General features: G+C 42.9%; 1 protein-coding gene across 3 annotated transcripts in view; it reads right to left on the bottom strand.

Annotated features, from left to right (window-relative positions):
• LOC124619293 (serine/threonine-protein phosphatase 6 regulatory ankyrin repeat subunit B-like) overlaps positions 1-22,605 on the bottom strand; it is a 289,649-nt gene that overhangs the window by 196,077 nt on the left and 70,967 nt on the right. For all 3 annotated transcript variants that reach the window (XM_047145590.1, XM_047145570.1, XM_047145581.1), the window contains exon 4: positions 14,887-15,183. In XM_047145590.1, coding sequence (XP_047001546.1) covers positions 14,887-15,183 — 297 coding nt within the window. The remainder of the gene's footprint in view (positions 1-14,886; positions 15,184-22,605) is intronic.

Here is a 22,605-nt window from a genome sequence, read left to right as displayed (position 1 = left end):
GAAGACCACAACAACAACATTAGAAAACGTATTAGCAAAGTCAGCCCTTAATTAATTCCAAAATAATTACCAGGTTTGCAAAATTATTGTTTGCATAACTATATCTGTTAATTTAATTATTTAAACAAATAATCCAGCCAAACCTTTGTGGTAGAAGAAACTGTTAAAAAGAAAGGATTTTTCCATGTATTTAGTTAATTGAATGAGTTATGTTTTAATTGTAATTTCTGTAGCTTAAACATGGAACAATGTATAGTTTCAGTGCCTATTATTGTGAGAATATACAAAGGACCGATTTTTGGTCCTGAGACAGTCAGTCCATAGCTGATTTTCAGACGGGAATTATGCATAGTTAATTCGTTAGTTGGTTGCGTGTTCTACTGATCAGTTGCATGGTACAGTAGTCGTTATGATGTGGAACAAGTCAAGTGCACAAGAAATGCACATATGAAACAAGATTTTTTAGATGATGAGACTTACCAAACAAAAGCACTGGCAGGTCGATAGACACACAAACAAACACAAACATACACACAAAATTCAAGCTTTCGCAACAAATGGTTGCTTCATCAGGAAAGAGGGAAGGAGAGGGAAAGACAAAAGGATGTGGGTTTTAAGGGAGAGGGTAAGGAGTCATTCCAATCCTGGGAGTGGAAAGACTTACTTTAGGGGGAAAAAAAAGGACAGGTATACACTCACACACACACACACACACACACACACACACACACACACACACATATCCATCCGCACATACACAGCCACAAGCAGACATTTGTAAAGGCAAAGAGTTTGGGCAGAGATGTCAGTTGAGGTGGAAGTAAAGAGGCAAAGATGTTGTTGAAAGACAGGTGAGGTTTGAGCGGCGGCAAATTGAAATTAGCGGAGGTTGAGGCCTGGCGGATAACGAGAAGAGAGGATATACTGAAGGGCAAGTTCCCATCTCCGGAGTTCTGACAGGTTGGTGTTAGTGGGAAGTACCCAGATAACCCGGACGGTGTAACACTGTGCCAAGATGTGCTAGCCGTGCACCAAGGCATGTTTAGCCACAGGGTGATCCTCATTACCAACAAACACTGTCTGCCTGCGTCCATTCATGCGAATGGACAGTTTGTTGCTGGTCATTCCCACATAGAAAGCATCACAGTGTAGGCAGGTCAGTTGGTAAATCACGTGGGTGCTGTCACACATGGCTCTGCCTTTGATCGTGTACACCCTCCGGGTTACAGGACTGGAGTAGGTGGTGATGGGAGGGTGCATGGGACAGGTTTTACACCAGGGGCGGTTACAAGGGTAGGAGCCAGAGGGTAGGGAAGGTGGTTTGGGGATTTCATAGGGATGAACTAAGAGGTTACGAAGGTTGGGTGGATGGCGGAAAGACACTCTTGGTGGAGGGGGGAGGATTTCATGAAGGATGGATCTCATTTCAGGGCAGGATTCGAGGAAGTCGTATCCATGCTGGAGAGCCACATTCAGAGTCTCATCCAGTCCCGGAAAGTATCCTGTCACAAGTGGGGCACTTTTGTGGTTCTTCTGTGGGAGGTTCTGGGTTTGAGGGAATGAGGAAGTGGCTCTGGTTATTTGCTTCTGTACCAGGTCGGAAGGGTAGTTGCGGGATGAGAAAGCTGTTTTCAGGTTGTTGGTGTAATGGTTCAGGGATTCTGGACTGGAGCAGATTCGTTTGCCACGAAGACCTAGGCTGTAGGGAAGGGACTGTTTCATGTGGAGTGGGTGGCAGCTGTCATAATGGAGGTACTGTTCCTTATTGGTGGGTTTGATGTGGACAGACATGTGAAGCTGGCCATTGGACAGATGGAGGTCAATGTCAAGGAAAGTGGCATGGGATTTGGAGTAGGACCAGGTGAACCTGATAGAACCAAAGGAGTTGAGGTTGGAGAGGAAATTCTGGAGTTCTTCTTCACTGTGAGTCCAGATCATGAAGATGTCATCAATAAATCTGTACCAAACTTTGGGTTGGCCGGCCTGGGTAAACAAGAAGGCTTCCTCTAAGCGACCCATGAATAGGTTGGCATACGAGGGGGCCATCCTGGTACCCATGGCTGTTCCCTTTAATTGTTGGTATGTCTGGCCTTCAAAAGTGAAGAAGTTGTGGGTCAGGATGAAGCTGGCTAAGGTAATGAGGAAAGAGGTTTTAGGTAGGGTGGCAGGTGACCGGCGTGAAAGGAAGTGCTCCATCGCAGCAAGGCCCTGGACATTCGGAATATTTGTGTATAAGGAAGTGGCATCAATGGTTACAGGGTTGGTTTCCGGGGGTAACAGACTGGGTAAGGATTCCAGGCATTCGAGAAAGTGGTTGGTGTCTTTGATGAAGGATGGGAGACTGCATGTAATGGGTTGAAGGTGTTGATCTACGTAGGCTGAGATTCATTCTGTGGGGGCTTGGTAACCAGCTACAATGGGACGGCCGGGATGATTGGGTTTATGAATTTTAGGAAGAAGGTAGAAGGTAGGGGTGCGAGGTGTTGGTGGGGTCAGGAGGTTGATGGAGTCAGGTGAAAGGTTTTGTAGGGGGCCTAAGGTTCTGAAGATTCCTTGAAGCTCCGCCTGGACATCAGGAATGGGATTACCTTGGCAAACTTTGTATGTGGTGTTGTCTGAAAGCTGACGCAATCCCTCAGTCACATACTCCCGATGATCAAGTACCACGGTCGTGGAACCCTTGTCCGCTGGAAGAATGACAATGGAACGGTCAGCCTTCAGATCATGGATAGCTTGGGCTTCAGCAGTGGTGATGTTGGGAGTAGGGTTAAGGTTTTTTAAGAAGGATTGAGAGGCAAGGCTGGAAGTCAGAAATTCCTGGAAGGTTTGGAGAGGGTGATTTTGAGGAAGAGGAGGTGGGTCCCGCTGTGACGGAGGATGGAACTGTTGCAGGCAGGGTTCAATTTGGATAGTGTCATGGGGAGCTGGATCATTAGGAGTAGGATTAGGATCATTTTTCTTTGTGGCAAAGTGATATTTCCAGCAGAGAGTACGTGTGTAGGACAGTAAATCTTTGACGAGGGCTGTTTGGTTGAATCTGGGAGTGGGGCAGAAGGTGAGGCCGTTGGATAGGACAGAGGTTTCGGATTGGGAGAGAGGTTTGGAGGAAAGGTTAACTACTGAATTAGGGTGTTGTGGTTCCAGATTGTGTTGATTGGAATTTTGAGGTTTTGGAGGGAGTGGAGCAGGGACTGGGAGATTGAGTAGATGGGAGAGACTGGGTCTGTGTGCAATGAGAGGAGGTTGAGGTTTGCTGAAAAGGTTGTGAAGGGTGAGTGAGTTGCCTTTCCGGAGGTGGGAAACCAGGAGATTGGATAGTTTTTTAAGGTGGAGGGTCGCATGCTGTTCTAATTTGCGGTTGGCCTGTAGGAGGATGCTCTGAACAGCCGGTGTGGATGTGGGAGAGGAAAGATTGAGGACTTTTATTAAGGATAGGAGTTGACGGGTGTGTTCATTGGCTGAGTTGATGTGTAGGTGAAGGATTAGGTGGGTGAGGGCAATGGATTGTTCAGTTTGGAACTGGTATAGGGACTGATGGAACGAAGAGTTGCAGCCAGAGATGGGAACTTTAAGTGTGAGGCCTTTGGTGGTAATGCCAAATGTCAGACAAGCCTGAGAAAATAAAATATGGGAGTGTAATCTGGCTAGGGCGAAGGCATGTTTGCGGAGGGAATGTAAATAAAACTTAATGGGGTCGCTGTGGGGGTGTTGTGAGGGTGACATGGTATTAGAAGGTGGAAAGTGTAACATGAGGCTGAAATGAAAATGAAAATAAAAATATATGGGGAGAGATAAAGGTGAACTAGAAAGCAACTGGAGATCTGGTGTGAAAAAAGGCGAAAAAGTGTTGGTTAAAGCTGGGCTACGTTGATCCTGTGGTGAACTTGGGTTGGTAGACAACGATGTGCATAAAGGTTAGGTGGTTGTGTTGCCGCCAAAACATGTTAAAGAGTGGAGAAATTCGGGAAAATTCCGAAAAAACTACGTGTAAATGTATTAAAAGGAGTGGTTTTGTGGTGGCAGATTACGAAAATGAGGCTAACAATTGTCTGACGAAGAAATAATGACGTTAAATTCTGTGGGAAGAGGCTAAAAATGATCAGTGATGTGAGAAAAACGGAAATGGAAATAAAGCAAAAGTTGTTAGAACTAGCCGAAATGGTTGTTTAATAAGTGAAAGGAACTGTTTGTGAACTAGAAACGGTGGATTTTATAGCAGCGGTAGTGTTGAAGGCAGAAAATTTTTTTTTTGGTTATGATTTGGAAGTGGGTTACGTATTATTACGTATTACGTATTATTGAGTATATATCGGTGGGATAAAATTGTATAGTAGATTACGGTAAAAAGGAGAAGGTGAATACAAAGTGAAACTACTGGCAAAAACAGAAAGAGAAAATAAGACGACAGAAAAGATTTCGAAATGCAACAGTGACAATAACAAACGTAATTGTTGGGTTCAAATTAATGATATGAATATAATGGAGGGAAACATTCCACGTGGGAAAAATATATCTAAAAACAAAATGATGAGACTTACCAAACAAAAGCACTGACAGGTCGATAGACACACAAACAAACACAAACATACACACAAAATTCAAGCTTTCGCAACAAATGGTTGCTTCATCAGGAAAGAGGGAAGGAGAGGGAAAGACAAAAGGATGTGGGTTTTAAGGGAGAGGGTAAGGAGTCATTCAAATCCCGGGAGTGGAAAGACTTACCTTAGGGGGAAAAAAAGGACAGGTATACACTCGCACACACACACATATCCATCCGCACATACACAGACACAAGCAGACATTTGTAAAGGCAAAAGATTTTGGGCAGAGATGTCAGTCGAGGTGGAAGTAAAGAGGCAAAGATGTTGTTGAAAGACAGGTGAGGTATGAGCGGCGGCAACTTGAAATTAGCGGAGGTTGAGGCCTGGCGGATAACGAGAAGAGAGGATATACTGAAGGGCAAGTTCCCATCTCCTGAGTTCTGACAGGTTGGTGTTAGTGGGAAGTATCCAGATAACCCGGACGATGTAACACTGTGCCAAGATGTGCTGGCCATGCACCAAGGCATGTTTAGCCACAGGGTGATCCTCATTACCAACAAACACTGTCTGCCTGTGTCCATTCATGCGAATGGACAGTTTGTTGCTGGTCATTCCCACATAGAAAGCATCACAGTGTAGGCAGGTCAGTTGGTAAATCACGTGGGTTCTGTCACACATGGCTCTGCCTTTGATCGTGTACACCCTCCGGGTTACAGGACTGGAGTAGGTGGTGGTGGGAGGGTGCATGGGACAGGTTTTACACTGGGGGCGGTTACAAGGGTAGGAGCCAGAGGGTAGGGAAGGTGGTTTGGGGATTTCATAGGGATGAACTAAGAGGTTACGAAGGTTGGGTGGATGGCGGAAAGACACTCATGGTGGAGTGGGGAGGATTTCATGAAGGATGGATCTCATTTCAGGGCAGGATTTGAGGAAGTCGTATCCCTGCTGGAGGGCCAATTTCAGAGTCTCATCCAGTCCCGGAAAGTATCCTGTCACAAGTGGGGCACTTTTGTGGTTCTTCTGTGGGAGATTCTGGGTTTGAGGGGATGAGGAAGTGGCTCTGGTTATTTGCTTCTCTACCGCCTAAACTGACATCTCTGCCCAAACTCTTTACCTTTACAAATGTCTGCTTGTGTCTATGTATGTTCAGATGGATATGTGTGTGGGTGTGTGCGCGAGTGTATACCTGTCCTTTTTTTCCCCCTAAGTAAGTCTTTCCACTCCCAGTATTGGAATGACTCCTTACCCTCTCCCTTAAAACCCACATCCTTTTGTCTTTCCCTCTCCTTCCCTCTTTCCTGATGAAGCAACCGTTTGTTGCGAAAGCTTGAATTTTGTGTGCATATATATATATATATATATATATATATATATATAATGGAAGGAAACATTCCACATGGGAAAAATTATATATAAAAACAAAGATGAGGTGACTTACCGAACAAAAGCGCTGGCAGGTCGATAGACACACAAACAAACACAAACATACACACAAAATTCAAGCTTTCGCAACAAACTGTTGCCTCATCAGGAAAGAGGGAAGGAGAGGGGAAGACGAAAGGAAGTGGGTTTTAAAGGAGAGGGTAAGGAGTCATTCCAATCCCGGGAGCGGAAAGACTTACCTTAGGGGGAAAGAAGGACAGGTATACACTCGCACACACACACATATCCATCCACACATACAGACACAAGCAGACATATTTAAAGACTAAAATAAATATAAATATGTCTGCTTGTGTCTGTATGTGTGGATGGATATGTGTGTGTGTGCGAGTGTATACCTGTCCTTCTTTCCCCCTAAGGTAATTCTTTCCGCTCCCGGGATTGGAATGACTCCTTACCCTCTCCTTTAAAACCCACTTCCTTTCGTCTTCCCCTCTCCTTCCCTCTTTCCTGATGAGGCAACAGTTTGTTGCGAAAGCTTGAATTTTGTGTGTATGTTTGTGTTTGTTTGTGTGTCTATCGACCTGCCAGCGCTTTTGTTCGGTAAGTCACCTCATCTTTGTTTATATATATATATATATATAGTTCTGTTATTTACCCCATTCCCTTAAATAGCACAAAATGCATATACTATATTTATAGATTTATTTATTCCTATTCAAGAATTCATCTGTGGTATAGGAGTTGTCAAGGAGATATGATTTCAATTTATTTTTGAACCTATTACTGCTGTCTGTCAGACATTTTATTTCATCTGGTAATTTGTGAAAAAATTTTATAGCAGCATAATTTACTCCTTTCTGTGCCAGAGATAGGTTGAGTAAAGGATAGTGTAAGTCTTTCTTTTTTCTGGTATTATAATCATGAATGTCACTGTTGTTTTTAAACTGGTCCATGTTGTTGAGAACAAATTTCATTAGTAAGTAAATGTACTGCGAGGCTGTTGTTAGAATGCCCAATCTTTTAAAAAGATTCCTACAAGATGTGCGACTATGAACCACACACATTATTCTAACCACTTTCTTTTGAGCAGTGAATACTTCTTGTCTAAATGTTGAGTTACCCCAAAATATTATTCTATATGACATCAGAGAGTGAAAGTGCGCAAAGTATGTTAGCTTACTAATTTCTATATCCTCAAAATTGGCAATTATTCTGACTGCAAAAGTTGCAGAAGCAAGTCACTTTACAAGATCCAAAATATGAATTTTCCAATTAAGATTCTCATCTATATGTACACCCAAAAACTTAGTATTCTCTACCCTGTCTACCGACTTATGTTGATGTGTTATATTTATTGAAGGAACTGTACTTTTTGCAGCAGAAAATTGGATATATTGTGTTTTTTTAAAGATTATAGCAAGCCTATTTGTAGAAATCCAATTAATGACTTTTCCAAAGACCTTATTTGTATCATTTTCAATTGGAGTTTCTTTTACTGGATTAATAGTGATGCTTGTATCATCAGCAAACGGTGTCAGTTCAGCTTCCTGTTTCAGATAGGAAGAGAGGTCATTCACACATATCAAGAGCAGAAGGGGACCCATGATTGAACCCTGTGGAACACCTAATGTTATTTCACCCCAGTTAGATGAAGTGGCAAACTTATTTAAATCACTTGACTCATATAAGGAAACTTTTTGCTTCCTGTTCTGTAGGTATGACTTAAATCACTCATATGCTATTCCATTTATACCATAGAATTGTAATTTCTGTAACATAATGTCATGGTTCACACAATCAAATGCTTTGGACAAGTCACAGAAAATTTCTATTGGTGACATTTTCCTATTTAAATACTATTATGTGGACAGTGAAATTGCATATTGCTGTCTCAGTGGAACAGCATTTTTGAAATCTGAACTGTGATTTACTAAGTATCCCATTACTGTTGAGATGGCTAACCACTCTTGAGTACCGGTACATTACTTTCTTGAAGATTTTTGAAAATGCTGTAAGCAAGGATACTGGCCGATAATTATTGACATCTGTGGTGTACCCCTTTTCGTAGAGAGCCCTGACAATGGCATATTTTAACCTGTCTTGGTTAAATGAACAACAGTGCACCAACTCAACAATGGAATAAGTGTAACATAAATAGGCTGCATGTTAAAACAATTAATGACAACATCTGTTCAATTTATTTGAGAAATAGTGTCATACGTACCATATTATTCTGCAAGAAATGTGAACTGTGTGTTTAGGTTTTTACTGCTCATAGATGTTCAACAGCAAACTATTGAAGCAGTATGTTGATGTTTGCCTGCAACCTATTTATGAGGCTTATCAACATTTACCAGTAGTGAACTGGCCATTTATTGTGTAATATTGGAGGGTTGTGAACAGTGAAAGTAAGGAACTGTGAAACGCTTGTGCAACTGTCGGCTACATCGTTTACAGTAGTCGGTGTACCCCCCATTTTCCAGCCAGTATAACAATGCACTATGTCGACACCAAGGACAATGAACGAAGAAATAAAGCAGGCGAATATCACAAACAGTGCTGAACAAGTTGAGTGTGCTGCTGAGGCAAACAGCTGATACTCTTTTGGCAGAAAACGTACATAAGTGGCTTATGGTCGGTACAAATGGTAAACTCCCTGGCTTTCATTTGTGTCCAGAAGTATTTAATAGCCTCATAATAGTCGAGAGTTCTCTATCATAAGCACACAATTTCCACTGTGCCATTACACAGTTGTTGTAAAGCTGCAGCACTCACCTCACATCAACCATAAATGCCAGGAGTGTATTCGGCTTGGCTTGCGCAAGTAATGCAGCATCCGCATTGCACTGTTTGGCTGCCTCAAAACTTGAGTGCCATCTTAAGAATTCTCGAAATTGAGCCTCATGTGGCAGGAATTGGCAACAGAAATTAAGCACGCCGAGGAAGCAACGCAATTCCTTAATGGTGCTTGGTCATGTGATTTGCTAGATGGTTTCAGCTTTCTCAGGCAAAGGTAGTGAACATGATAATGAGATCTTATGACACAGGAAGTTAATCTGTCTCTGATCAAAAACACATTTGGTGGTTTTCAAAACCACACTGTACTGTTTTGATGTTCAAACATCACAGTTAGAGGCTGCAAGGCTGAAAAAACTAGAATAACATCAAGATATGCAAAGCAGAAGGGGAGACCTTGTAATATGGAGTCTATACACGTTTGCCAAGTTTGTGTGGCATTCTGGAGGCAGAATATAATGAAATGACTCTTTAATAGAGCAAATGGAGTGATTGTGGCAATCTATGGTATGTCTGCCTCTGCTGTTGGGGTCTGAGTATAAGCCTTGGCACAGTCTAGGCACTAAGTGAAGTGGGGATGACCAAGGACTACTCAATGGGTGCATAACACATTCCCAAAGCATATGCTTTTGTTATGGCTACATGCTCTGGGGCCAAACGTCAGTGGTGACAATACACCGGTGGGCCATTGGTAGTTTTTATGTAATGCACTGTTTGTGACGTACCTCTTTCAGCATTCCAAGAGGTTGTGTCAGTGCTGGGAATTTCCACAGTAAGTCCATGTGCTCACCTCTTGTGGTTTGTAGCCATTTGTGCTGATGTGTTTTATCGAAAACCTGAGCTGGTTAAGCTGGTGTTGTGGTCAACAAGCTGCACATTTGCCACATCTGGCAACAGTTGGTAGTATGCTAGAAAATCTGCCTTTATTATGGTTCCAACACATCTGCAATTGTAAAGTCCCATGCTAGGTCACACCACAGCCCGATCTCCAGTTCGCCCGATAGTGTAGTGTATGCTGGTATGGTGGAATTATTCATTGCGGTCAGGCAGAAAGTGGTTGGTTGTTGCTTGCTGTGTAACTGCATGTGCAGAAATACACAAAGGAGCAACCCAGTGTCCACCACATGTTTTTGTCCTGACTTGCTCGCACTTATGAACAGGTGCTGTGACATAGTTTGGGAATCAGATAACATGCCTATGTCCAACTGCTGCTGGCATTTGGGTGGCCACAAAGCATAGTACATTTATGCACATGGTCACCAAATCTTTTGTGGTACCAACAGATGGAGTGTTGGCCTGTCCCAGACATTGAAAAGGTAGTTGACAAGCGGCTTCTTGATCTCTTGTAGTAACAGTCTCTGTCTTTGCTGCAATCCCGATGAGTCAACAGTTCACCAGTCTGTTTCATCAACAAATCAACTTTGGCAGACAGAACATCACAATCAATGACTATAAACATGGGCATCACTGCAATTACCAGCACAGGCATTATTGCATCAAATATCTTATCAGCCAATTCAGCCACTGCACCAAGGCCACATCTGTCTGAGATACTATAATATCTTTCACTTGAAGAAGCAGGCAGCTACTCCAAAATGTACACAGAAGACAGGTAAGGTATCTGTGTCAGCCTTCTTCTGCAAGCATCTCAAGTATTGTGACAGTCTCCCATCGTCAATGTCTTCTTGTGTCAAAACTTGCCTGATGCATTCCTCTTGTGATACAGATGCCCTATGGATCACTGCCATCTTCAGTTCCAAATAAGAATCCATTGTAGGCAGATAAGGGAACTGATATGACAATTAGCCTGTTACTAGGAACTGCTTATTATCAAAGTTCAGTCTAAGAGTTAGCACAATATTGTTGTGGAACACAGAGCCTCTGGTGGCTATTGCAAAAATATTTTGACAGCACAACATAAATAAGCACTTGAGCACTTGTGGCACCATGCACGACTGCACCACCCCAGGAGCTGGCTACAGGTACTTTGATTGAAATACCATCATAGGCATTTTTAAGTAACCTAGTGAATTTTATGATCTGTCTAACTGCTGGTTTGGAAAAAGTTATATTGTTGATGGAGTATGCATAGCATGTCTAAGTAAATGTAATTGTTATGATAGTGATGCTATGTATACATCTACACCTACATCCATACTCTGCAAACACCGTGAAGTGCATAGCAGAGGTTACATCCCACTGTACAACTTGTTAGGGTTTTTTTCCCATTCTATTAACATATTGAACATGGGAAGAATGATTGTTTGAATGCCTCTGTGTGTGCAGTTATTATTCTAATCTTATCCTCATGATCCCTATGTGAACTAAACATAGGCAATTGTAGTATATTCCTAGAGTCATCATTTAAAGCCAGTTCTTGAAACTTTGCTAATAGACTTTCTCAGGATAGTTTACTTCTATCTCCAAGTGTCTTCCAATTCAGTTCCTTCCGTGTATCTGTGACACTCTCCCATGGGTCAAACAAACCTGTGACCATTTGTGCTGACCTTCTCTGCATTCATTCAATATTCCCTGTTAGTCCTGTTTGGTACAGATCCCACACACTCTTCAGAAATATTCTATAATTGGTCACAAAGTGATTTTGTAAGCAATCACTTTTGTAAACTGATTGCACTTCCTCATTAGTCTAACAATAAACTGAAGTCTACCATCTGCTTTACCAACAACTAAGTCTATGTGATCATCGCACTTCATATCCGCATAAATTGTTATATCGAGGTATTTGTATGAGTTGACCAATTTCAACTGTGGCTTACTGATATTATAGCCATAGGAAAATACATTTTTTTCATTTTGTGAAAAATTCTGTAAATTTCAAGGCAAGTTGTCAATCTTTGCACCACTTTCAAATCTTATCAAGATCTGACTGAATATTTATGCAACTTCTTTCAGACAGTACTTGATTATAGATAACTTCATTTTCCACAAATAGTCTGAGGTTACTATCAATAATACTATGAGGTCATCAATATACAACTTGAACAGCAAGGTTCCCAACACACTTCCCTGGGGTACACCCAAAGTTACTTCTACATCTGGCAATGACTTTCCATCCAAGATAACACGCTGTGTCCTCCCTATGAGTCACAAATTTCACTTGATACCCATTTGACCATACTTTTGACATTAAAGACAGGTGTGGTACTGAGTCAAATGCTTTTTGGAAATCAAGAAATACTGCATCTACTTGACTGCCTTGATCTAAAGCTTTCAATGTATCATGTGAGAAAAGTGCAAGTTGGGTTTCATTTGATTGATGTTTTGGAATCAATATGTTGTGTGATGCCCTTAGGGTAGTTAGGTTTAAGTAGTTCTGAGTTCTAGGGGACTGATGACTATAGATGTTAAGTCTCATAGTGCTCAGAGCCATTTGAACCATTTTTTGGAATCAATACTGGTTGGCATGGAGGAGACCACTCTGTTTGAGACACCGAATTATGTTTCAGCTCAGAATATGTTCTAAGATTCTTTGTCAAGGATACTGAATGGTAGTTTTGGTGATCACTTCTACTACCCTTCTTGTAGACAGATGTGACCTGAGCTCTTTCCAAGAACTGGGCACAGCTTTTTGTTCAAGGGACCTATGATATACTGTAGTTAGAGGAGAGAGAGAGAGAGAGAGAGAGAGAGAGAGAGAGAGAGAGAGAGAGAGAGATGGAATCTGCTAGGAATTTCATTGGGCCCTGGAACTTCATTCAATTTTAATGATTTTAGCTGTTTCTGAACACCACTGATACTAGTACTGAGTTCACCTATCTTTCCAGTGATACAAGTGTGTGCAACATCCCACCAGTTAGTGAATAGTTAAAAATGGTTTAAAAACCTGTGAATATCTTGCCTTTGGTGTCCCTCGACGACTGCATACATGAGCTAAAATATGCTTGTTCAATAAATATAGGATACCATAATGGATTTCACTACAATTATGTAGACCACAACTGAAGTAAAGTAAGTATGTAGATTTATTCACTTCAAAACCTGTATCTTATGAGCTCATGATCATCCTTCGGTGTAATAAGACTCATTGTTACTACCACAGCTAACCGATGGTAGCACATACTACACTGGCAATATTCAATAGTCCAGCTTCAGTGATTTGACAGAAATGCGTGTGTGAGGTCCATTGCATTGTTCAACACTAATACTCAACAAAGTACGAATATAAAGTCACGTATCATTCTGCCTTTTGCGATATTTAATCAAACTGTTTAACATTGTAAAATAATCCATCACTTCACTGTTCTAATATTATGTTTTAGACAATGTCCAACACACGAGTTGCTATATTGTAAATCCAAACCTGAATGATGCACCGAGAACTTATCTCAACTGTACACAGAGATCTGTCCTCTAGTGGGTCCACCACTCAACTCTCCTGACAATACTTGAGGCCAAGTATTTATACTCTTCCCACAATTTACTATTGGTTATAATAATGCAAAACATAATTTATAATATGAAACAGTTTAACAATATTATCAAACGCTCTATAATATTCCCTACTTTGCTAGAACAAGTTTAAGACATTTTCTAAACACATAAAAATCACATTAATATTGAAATGCCAGAAATAAGCATTCTAACAATGACAAATGATCAATGACCTATATTTTGTTAATTAGGCTTGAGATTTAATTCCTACCATTCACAGATGATGAGAACGAAATATATTATTCTTTTATCTAAACATTTTCCATATATTAATTTCCTGAATTTGATTTTGATTGTTTATGGTACAGAGGGTATTGTAACTACTATTGTTTGGTATTGTTATTTTTCTTCTAAAAGCCTTTTTCCTATTATCGAAAAGTAATTGAACTTAACTACAGCTGGAAATATAAGAGCATTGATCTAGTATTACATAACACAGGGATGGTAACCATAAGACTGGGATGTTACAGGTTCCATCGGGACAATATTCCTAGGTTTTCGTTTGTAGAGGAACATTTGAAAATAGAGTTAACCATTCCCATTTTTTGCTTTGCTATCCTCAATTTCAGTTCCGATTTCATTTGTTAGGAACTTGACATGCTTTGGTGCTATTAACACCCTTCACATTGCACCAGAATATCTTTGAGTTTTGTGAAAGATCACTTGACAATATTCCGCTATGGTAGTCACTGAAGACTTCACACATTGCCACTTTGACAGCCAAATGTGTTTCATTCAGCATTGCTCTATCTACAGTCCTATACTTAGTTTTACACCTATTCTATTTCTTTAGATGTTTCTTTACAATGGCTGTACACCACAGAGGGTCCCTCCCATTATGAAGTATTCTACTGAATGCATATCTACCCAGTGCATGGTCAACTATAATATTAAACTAGTGTTTACAGCAACTGTTCTGAAGAATTCACTGAACTTAGTTTCCAATTTTTCTGGCCTAACACAATCTGCCTAGCATCTCTTATCACCATGCAATTTAACAGCATTTGCTGTATCAGGTTTATCTGCTTCATGCCTTAAATGCACAAAATTATTTTTGCTTTGTTCTTGGAATATTCAATTTTTTGTGTATAGAGCTTGTTTCTAGCTTGTTTGATGACATGATGCAAAACAGAATGTGTTGAACAGAATACAATACATCCAGGAATTCAATCACACCATGGGATCAACAATAATCTCACCTGTGATAACCAGACCTTTGGGTTGAGAATAGCTTGATTTTTTCAGCTTTTCTGTAATTCACATTTGTTTACATTGGGCTGAATCTACTAAGAGTGCTACAACTGGAAAGCTCAAACCTTAAAATTTATAAATAAAATTGATTAAACAGGATTCCTAAAACAATAAGTAATTATATTACCACTTTGAAATGTGACTATAACTACAGTACCACTGTTTCCCTAATACCAGCACTTTTTATCAAAGAATGCAGCAACAATGAAATATTACAAAAACTGATAATATTCTGAGCTCCATATTTTACATTTCTTCTCTCTGATACTTTAGCACCCAGTGGCTAAGAAAATTGCTTTAAGATAAAGAACTGAAGATTTGTCAACATTTCTTTGTTTCTTTCAGTCTTATTACTTCATAATATCTTTTAGAGTAGACATTTTAGTAACATCTACTATATTTTAGAATGATACTCAAATAATTATAATAAATTATTTTAAACACACTCTTAATTACTTACGCCATTTGGATAGCTTGAAGATAGCATTAGTGGTGTCTGCCCATATCTGTCTTTGCAGTCAATAGGTACCCAATCTCCTTCCAACAGGTACTTCAGTATTTCCCGTGACTTAGATGCAGCAGCATGGTGAAGAACAGTTCTGCCATAAACGTCCAGTGAATCCATTGGAATACCTGAATCCTGGTAAAATTTAAATGTCTCCAAGCACCAGGAACGAGCTGCTACATGAAGTGCTGTCTCCCCCAGGACATTTCTGGCATGTAAATTAGCACCAGCTGATACCAGGTACTCTATAACCTAAGAGGAAGGAGTATCTTTCAACTTAATACTGAAATTATAAATTTATTTAGCTCTTAAACCAAAATATGCTATAACAATAACATACATATAATATTCATATTATTAGAATGATAATTAATTACATTTCTCATGATATCAAATTCAAATGAATTATGTGCTACTGTTCCTTTCAAGCAAATTTGTGTTGAAAACCAAAAATCACATAAGAAAATACGCATATTACTGTGGCAACCTTTCGCCGTACAGCTGTCTTAGCAGCTCCATATGTCTCTAGTTCACAATGGCCGTCTGCTATGGCAGCGAGTTTCTATCTTTTGTGTGTTACTTCCATCCCAAGCTATTGATCCTGCCATCTGACAAATTCCTGCATACTACACTCGCTGGCTACTGGTAGACAACAACAGCTTGGTCTGTAGTTGGTGATGGAGGTCCACATAGTCATTTCGTTACCTCCAAACACCACCCGCAATGAGACACTCCAGCATCATCTCATGACAGAACTCACGTCGTCTGAAATGCAGCGCATTTGTCCCTCATTCCCCTTGAGCAGTGTGGGGACCGGAAACCCTCGCAAGTCCTGCACCTTCTCTGAAACCTGATGGAGCCATAAATGGTCTCTGACAGCTTCCCACACAACATCTGGCTAGCTCACCTCCCGGCCCCGATACAGACAGCTGTGGCGTCTCATGCTGACCTCTCCTTCAGCAACACTGCCAGCCTCACCATGTTCACAAGATGCTGGCCTCACTGCTCACAACTGTCATTGCCACATGATAGAGCCACCACCATCCAGCATAGCCCAGCTGGCCGTCACTCCGCCAGCCACACTATTTTGAGCCACCCTTGCCACTCAACATACCATTAATGACATACCAGCTGCTCCAGTCCCGCCAGCCCACAGCCAGTGACCAGTAACTGGGGGGTATATGACGTCCTCACCCATCTCAGCACCTACACAACAATGCTGCAAGCTACTGTGGCCTGCATCGATTCCAATCGCCACTATCCGTGCAGCTCCAGCCACTAGCGGAACAACAACTACTGCCACCACAGCCCTAGCCAACCTGCAAACACTTTTCGCAACATAGCCAGCCTCTGCTGGTACAATGAGCATTTCAGCCCAGATGCTGTGAACTGCAGGGAGCCTGCTCCTGGCACCCAAATGGAAATGGTCGCTGCAATTATGCACACCCAGCTGTTGCTCAATTTCCCAGCATCTGCTCATCCATGATGTTTGCTCTGCTATGCCATTCCTGATCAACAGCTTCTCCAAGTTGTCAATTTCCTGTATCAGCTCGTACAAGACCCTGGCACCATCTCAGCTATCGTCCTGAAGGCAGCAAACAACACCACCATCACCACCTATGGCATACATCACCATGACCTTGATCTCGGCCTCCAACGGGACCTCACCTGGACATTCACAATCACTGACGTCACTGACCCCATTATCGCTGCAGACTTCATTGGACACTACTCCCTGCTCGCTGATGTTGCATGCTGACACCTCACTGACAGTGACAGAGAGCTCAACAAAGTGCACCACTCGTTTCACTGTTCTTTTAGACGTGAAGCAGGCTGCTTGGAGTGGCCACGTGGTTTGAGGTGCCATGTCACGAATTGTGCAGCCCCTCCTGCCGGAGGTTCAAGGCCTCCCTCCCTCACGCATGGGTATGTGTGTTGTTCTTAGCATAAGTTAGTTTAAGTCTAGGGACTGATGACCTCAGTTGGCCACTTAGAAATTCACAAACACACACGAAGCAGGTGGCATATTCCAGCCCCTATGTCGACCTAAAGGCACAATTTCCTACTCTCACATGCCCATCCAGCGCCCCTCAAAAGGTCCACCAATCAACTGTTCACTAGACTGACACCATTCCTGGACCACCCGTCTTCTGCCAGCCATGGCACCTACCACCGCACAGACTCAGCATCGCCAAGATTGAGTTCAACAGGCCGCTCACTGCCGGTGTGCTGCACCCTTTGAAGAGCCTGTGGGCATCTGCTCTTCACTTTGTCAAGAAGAAGGAAGACTCCTGTACCCAAGAAGTGATTACCAGAAGCTAAAAAACCCCAACATACCCCACTGATACCCAGTGCTGTTCTTAAGCAGCTAAAATAATGGGCTAGCCCAAGCTACAAGATTCAGCACAAATGACTGCACGAGGCTATCATCCAGACACACAAATACATCCAGAAGGTCACCATCATCATGCCACTTGCACTCTACAAGGGTGCCTGTACGACCTTCGGCCTCCATAATGGCACCCAAATGTGACAGTGTTTCTTGGGCAGTACACTGCATGGCTTGCCCTGCTGTTTTGCCTACTTTTATGACATACTCATGTTTTCTGTGATGCCCAAGGAACACCTCTGTCACTTCCACGGCATGTTAAACTTCTCCTGCCACCATCTGACAAATGCCACTGCTATGCAGAAGCTACACACCACCACAATCCAAGCTGGCCAAACGAAGGGGAGCAGGCCAGTGCCATGAATGAATAAAATAGAACACAGCTTCTCTGCTGCTACGCATGACTTTGAGGATGCTACTCTGCTCACCACTTCCATCCCACTTGCCATTGTGGTCGACACCAGCTAGATGGGCAACGGACTGTCGGTGACATCTGGCAGCCACTTACTGTCTTCTCCAGCAAGCTCTCTGCCACTCAATGATGCTGGAGTGCATGCAACACAGTATCCTTGCAATCTATGAGGCAAATACTTTTAGTCATCACTCGAGGCCATGTCACTTCATAGTCTTCACCGAACAAGCCCATAATGTAGGCCCTTGCAAAGCACTTCAACCAGTGTCGCCATCAATCCTGGCAGCTGTCGTTCAATCCCGAATTTACTACCAACATACATCACATTGCCAGAATTGACAATGTCATCACTGACTGCCTCACCCACACCTGCACTGTCATCTTAAGGCATTAGCACTGTCCAGGAGCATGACTCGGAATTTACCCCCTCGTGTCTGGATGCCGTCACTGGACTCTGCCTTCAGTATCCACCAGCTCACTGTGCTTCTTCCTGCCCAGCACCTTCCACAAGGCCGCTTTCGACCATTTACATAACCTGGTGCACCCCAACGAGCACACATCTGCCATTCTGGTGATGGACATTTCATGTGGCCAGGTATTCAGAGGGAATGCAGGAACTAGGAAGGCACCTGTTTCGCCTGTCAGTGCATCAAGGTTAGCCGCCACATAAACGACCCCATCGCTGCCTACCTAGACTTGACACATTGCTATGCCCACATTTGCATTGACTTCGTCAGCCCTCTACCTTCCTCTGATGGCTGCTGCTACCTCCTCACAATGGTGGACAGGTTCACCCACTGACCTGAGACAACACCAATTCCTGACATAACTGTCACCATGGTAGCCACCACCTTCGTCTCCACATGGATCACTTGTTTCAGCTGTCACTGTGGACCGCGGATACCAGTTTACATCTTTACTTTATCACATGCTAACAGACCTCTATGGCATTGGTTTCCACCAAACATGGAGCTGCCATCTGTCAACCAACGGCATGGTGGAACGGTTCCATCATACCTTGACGGCCTCTCTCACCTGTCATAGCAAGAGATGGACCGCTGCCCTGCCCCTGGTACTCCTCGGCCTCAATATTGCTTGCCAACCTTGGGATGTCTGCCACTGAACTTGTTTACAGCCAGCCACTCGCTGTCCCGGCTGACTTCCTGGAGCCCGCCCACCTACCTGCAGATGACCTCATCACTGAGTTCGTCACCATCTTGCAGTACTGCACGGCTCACCTGCAACCCTTCCTCCCACCCTCCCCCCCCCCCCCCCAACCATGGGGAATTCAGGGGATTCATTCATGGTGACCTCACACCATGCACACATTTATGTTACGCATCGACACTCACCAGCCCCCACTTTACCCACACAACTTCAAGCCCCCACAGGGTTCTGAAGTAGGACTCCAAGATATTTACATTTCAACTCCACAACACACCTACCAGCATTTCCATCAAAAGACTCAGGCTCGCTATATGGTGCCAGATGCCAGCTGGTGTGGCCGTGCATTTCTAGGTGCTTCAGCCGGCCGAAGTGGCCGTGCGGTTAAAGGCGCTGCAGTCTGGAACCGCAAGACCGCTACGGTCGCAGGTTCGAATCCTGCCTCGGGCATGGATGTTTGTGATGTCCTTAGATTAGTTAGGTTTAACTAGTTCTAAGTTCTAGGGGACTAATGACCTCAGCAGTTGAGTCCCATAGTGCTCAGAGCCATTTGAACCATTTCTAGGTGCTTCAGCCTGAAACCGCGTGACCGCTACGGTTGCAGGTTCGAATCCTGCCTCGGGCATGGATGTGTGTGATGTCCTTAGGTTAGTTAGGTTTAATTAGTTCTAGGTTCTAGGGAACTGATGACCACTGATGTTAAGTCCCATAGTGCTCAGAGCCATTTGAACCATTTTTTTGCTGCCAGGTCCCATACCATTCAGCCCGACCATCATCCTCATTAAAACCACGCTGCTGCCGCCGCCTATGCTGCCAAGCACCCCAACCGCCGAAGTCTTTTGGCACAGGCCTGTCACACTACAATTGAGGAAACCATGGGAAACCTACCGTGCTATGATGGTGCCACCGTATCTCACCGGCCATTGACAACAAAGGCACCAGTCTCCTTGATGCAGAGGATGCCCACACCCCTTCCCCCATACCACCAATCGCTGATACAGCGAATTCCCCTCTGCCGCTGTCAACAGCCAGCTATGCCACCACACTGCATCACAGTGTCAACCACTTCCACAACAGTGTTATTTTTTGCGCTCCCAGCAGTGCACTCCACAGCTGCCACCGCCCACCCTCACACTGGAGGTACTGGCAATTCAGACTCACAGTGCCCAGCACGTGCACTTTCAGCTGTCAAACGGCCAACCAGGCTGACAACCTCTCCATGCTGCCACCCAGCAGTGATGCTCCACCCACTTCACACTTCACACTTCACACTTCACACTTGGCACCCTCAAGTCCAGCACCTGCCCTCATCACATGACTGGCAACTGCAGTCTTGATCCCATAGCCCACATCCTCACCACAGGTATAAGATGCTGCCTCCCACTGGTACCAGCCTTCACCATCGCCACCTTACTCACAACCCATGCTCCCCTCATGCAGAGGGTGATGGCGGGACTTTGTGGAAGCCTTTTGTTGCACATCTGTTTTAGCAGTTCCTAGCTTACAAGGCAGCAAGTTTCTCCGTTCACTTGTTTCTTCTGCCCCAAGCTATTGATCCTGCCATGTGACCAGGTACTTATGCATCTACATCTACATCTTCATGGATACTCTGCAAATCACATTTAAGTGCCTGGCAGAGGGTTCATCAAACCACCTTCACATTTCTCTATTATTCCAATCTCGTATAGCGTGCGGACAGAATGAACACCTATATCTTTCCGTATGAGTTCTGATTTCCCTTATTTTATTGTGGTGATCGTTTTTCCCTAAGTAGATCGGTGTCAATAAAATGCTTTCGCGTTCAGAGGAGAAAGTTGGTGATTGGAATTTCATGAGAAGATTCCGTCACAATGAAAAATGCCTTTCTTTTAACGATTTCCAGCCCAAATCCTGAATCATTTCTGTGACACTCTCTCGCATATTTCGGGATAATACAAAACATGCTGCCTTCCTTCAAACTTTCTCGATGTACTCCATCAGTCCTATCTGGTAAGGATCCCACACTGCGCAGCAGTATTCTAAAAGAGGATGGACAAGCATAGTGTAGGTAGTCTCCTTAATAGGTCTGTTACATTTTCTAAGTGTCCTGCCAATAAAACACAATCTTTGGTTAGCCTTCTCCACAATATTTTCTATGTGTTCCTTCCAATTTAAGTTGTTCATAATTGTAATACCTAGGCATTTAGTTGAATTTACAACTTTTAGATTAGACTGATTTATCGTGCAACTGAAGTTTAACGAGTTCCTTTTAGCACTCATGTGGATGACCTCACACTTTTCGTTATTCAGGGTCAACTGCCACTTTTTGCACCATTCAGATATTTTTTTCTAAAACATTTTGCAGTTTGTTTAGATCTTCTGAAGAGTTTATTAGTGGATAAATGACAGCGTCATCTGCAAACAACCAAAGACGGTGGCTCAGATTGTCTACCAAATCGTTTATATAGATAAGGAACAGCAAAGGGCCTATAACACTACCTTGGGGAACGCCGGAAACCACTTCTGTTTTACTCGATGACTTTCCATCAATTACTACGAACTGTGACCTCTCTGACAGGAAATCACAAATCCAGTCACATAACTGAGATGATATTCCATTAGCACACAATTTCACTACAAGCTGCTTGCGTGGTACAGTGTCAAAAGCCTTCCAGAAATATGGAATCAATCTGAGGTCCTTTGTCAATAGCACTCAACACTTCATGTGAATAAAGAGCTAGTTGTGTTTCACAGGAACGATGTTTTCTAAACCCATGTTGACTGTGTATCAATAGACCATTGTCTTTGAGGTAATTCATTATGTTCGAACACAATATATGTTCTAAAATCCTGCTACATATAGACATTAACGATATGGGCCTGTAATTAAGTGGATTACTCATACTACCTTTCTTGACTATTGGTGTGACCTCTGCAACTTTCCAGTCTTTGGGTACGGATCTTTCATCGAGCGAACGGTCGTATATGATTGTTAAGTATGGAGTCAATGCATCAGCATACTCCGAAATGAACCTAATTAGTATACAGTCTGGACCAGAAGAGTTGCTTTTATTAAGTGATTTAAGTTGCTTCAGTACTCAGAGGACATTTACTTCTACGTTACTCATATTGGCAGCTGTTCTTGATTCGAGTTCTGCAATATTTACTTTATCTTCTTTTGTGAAGGCATTTTGGAAGACTGTGTTTAGTAACTCTGCTTTGGCAGCACTGTCTTCGATAGTATCTCCATTGCTATCACACAGAGAAGGCATCGATTGTTTCTTGCCGCTAACATACTTCACGTATGACCAGAATCTCTTTGGATTTTCTGCCAGGTTTCAAGACAACATTTTGTTGTGGAAACTGTTATAGGCATCTCGCATTGAAGTCCGCGCTAAATTTTGAGCTTCTGTAAAAGATCGCCAATCTTGGGGATTCTGTGTGTGTTTGAATTTGGCATGTTTGATTTGTTGTTTCTGCACTACATTTGCTGGCTACCAGTAGAGATCAACAGCGTGGTTCATAGCGAGATTCCCATTGACCTAGCCTTGACCAGTTTCCATATTCTCCTCACGGTGTCAACATCCTGCTCTGCACCAATACTGCTATGGTCAAGCCATGTGGCGACGCATACTGTGGAATTTTGAGAGACACCCGCATCACATTGTCTCTACTCTTGCCATGCAACTGGGCATGTAAATGGTGTTTCATGCCACATCTTCTGCTAAAT

The sequence above is a fragment of the Schistocerca americana genome, chromosome 1 (genome assembly GCF_021461395.2).
Source record: "Schistocerca americana isolate TAMUIC-IGC-003095 chromosome 1, iqSchAmer2.1, whole genome shotgun sequence".
Lineage (NCBI taxonomy): Eukaryota > Metazoa > Arthropoda > Insecta > Orthoptera > Acrididae > Schistocerca > Schistocerca americana.
This window is presented reverse-complemented; position numbering and strand designations above follow the sequence as displayed.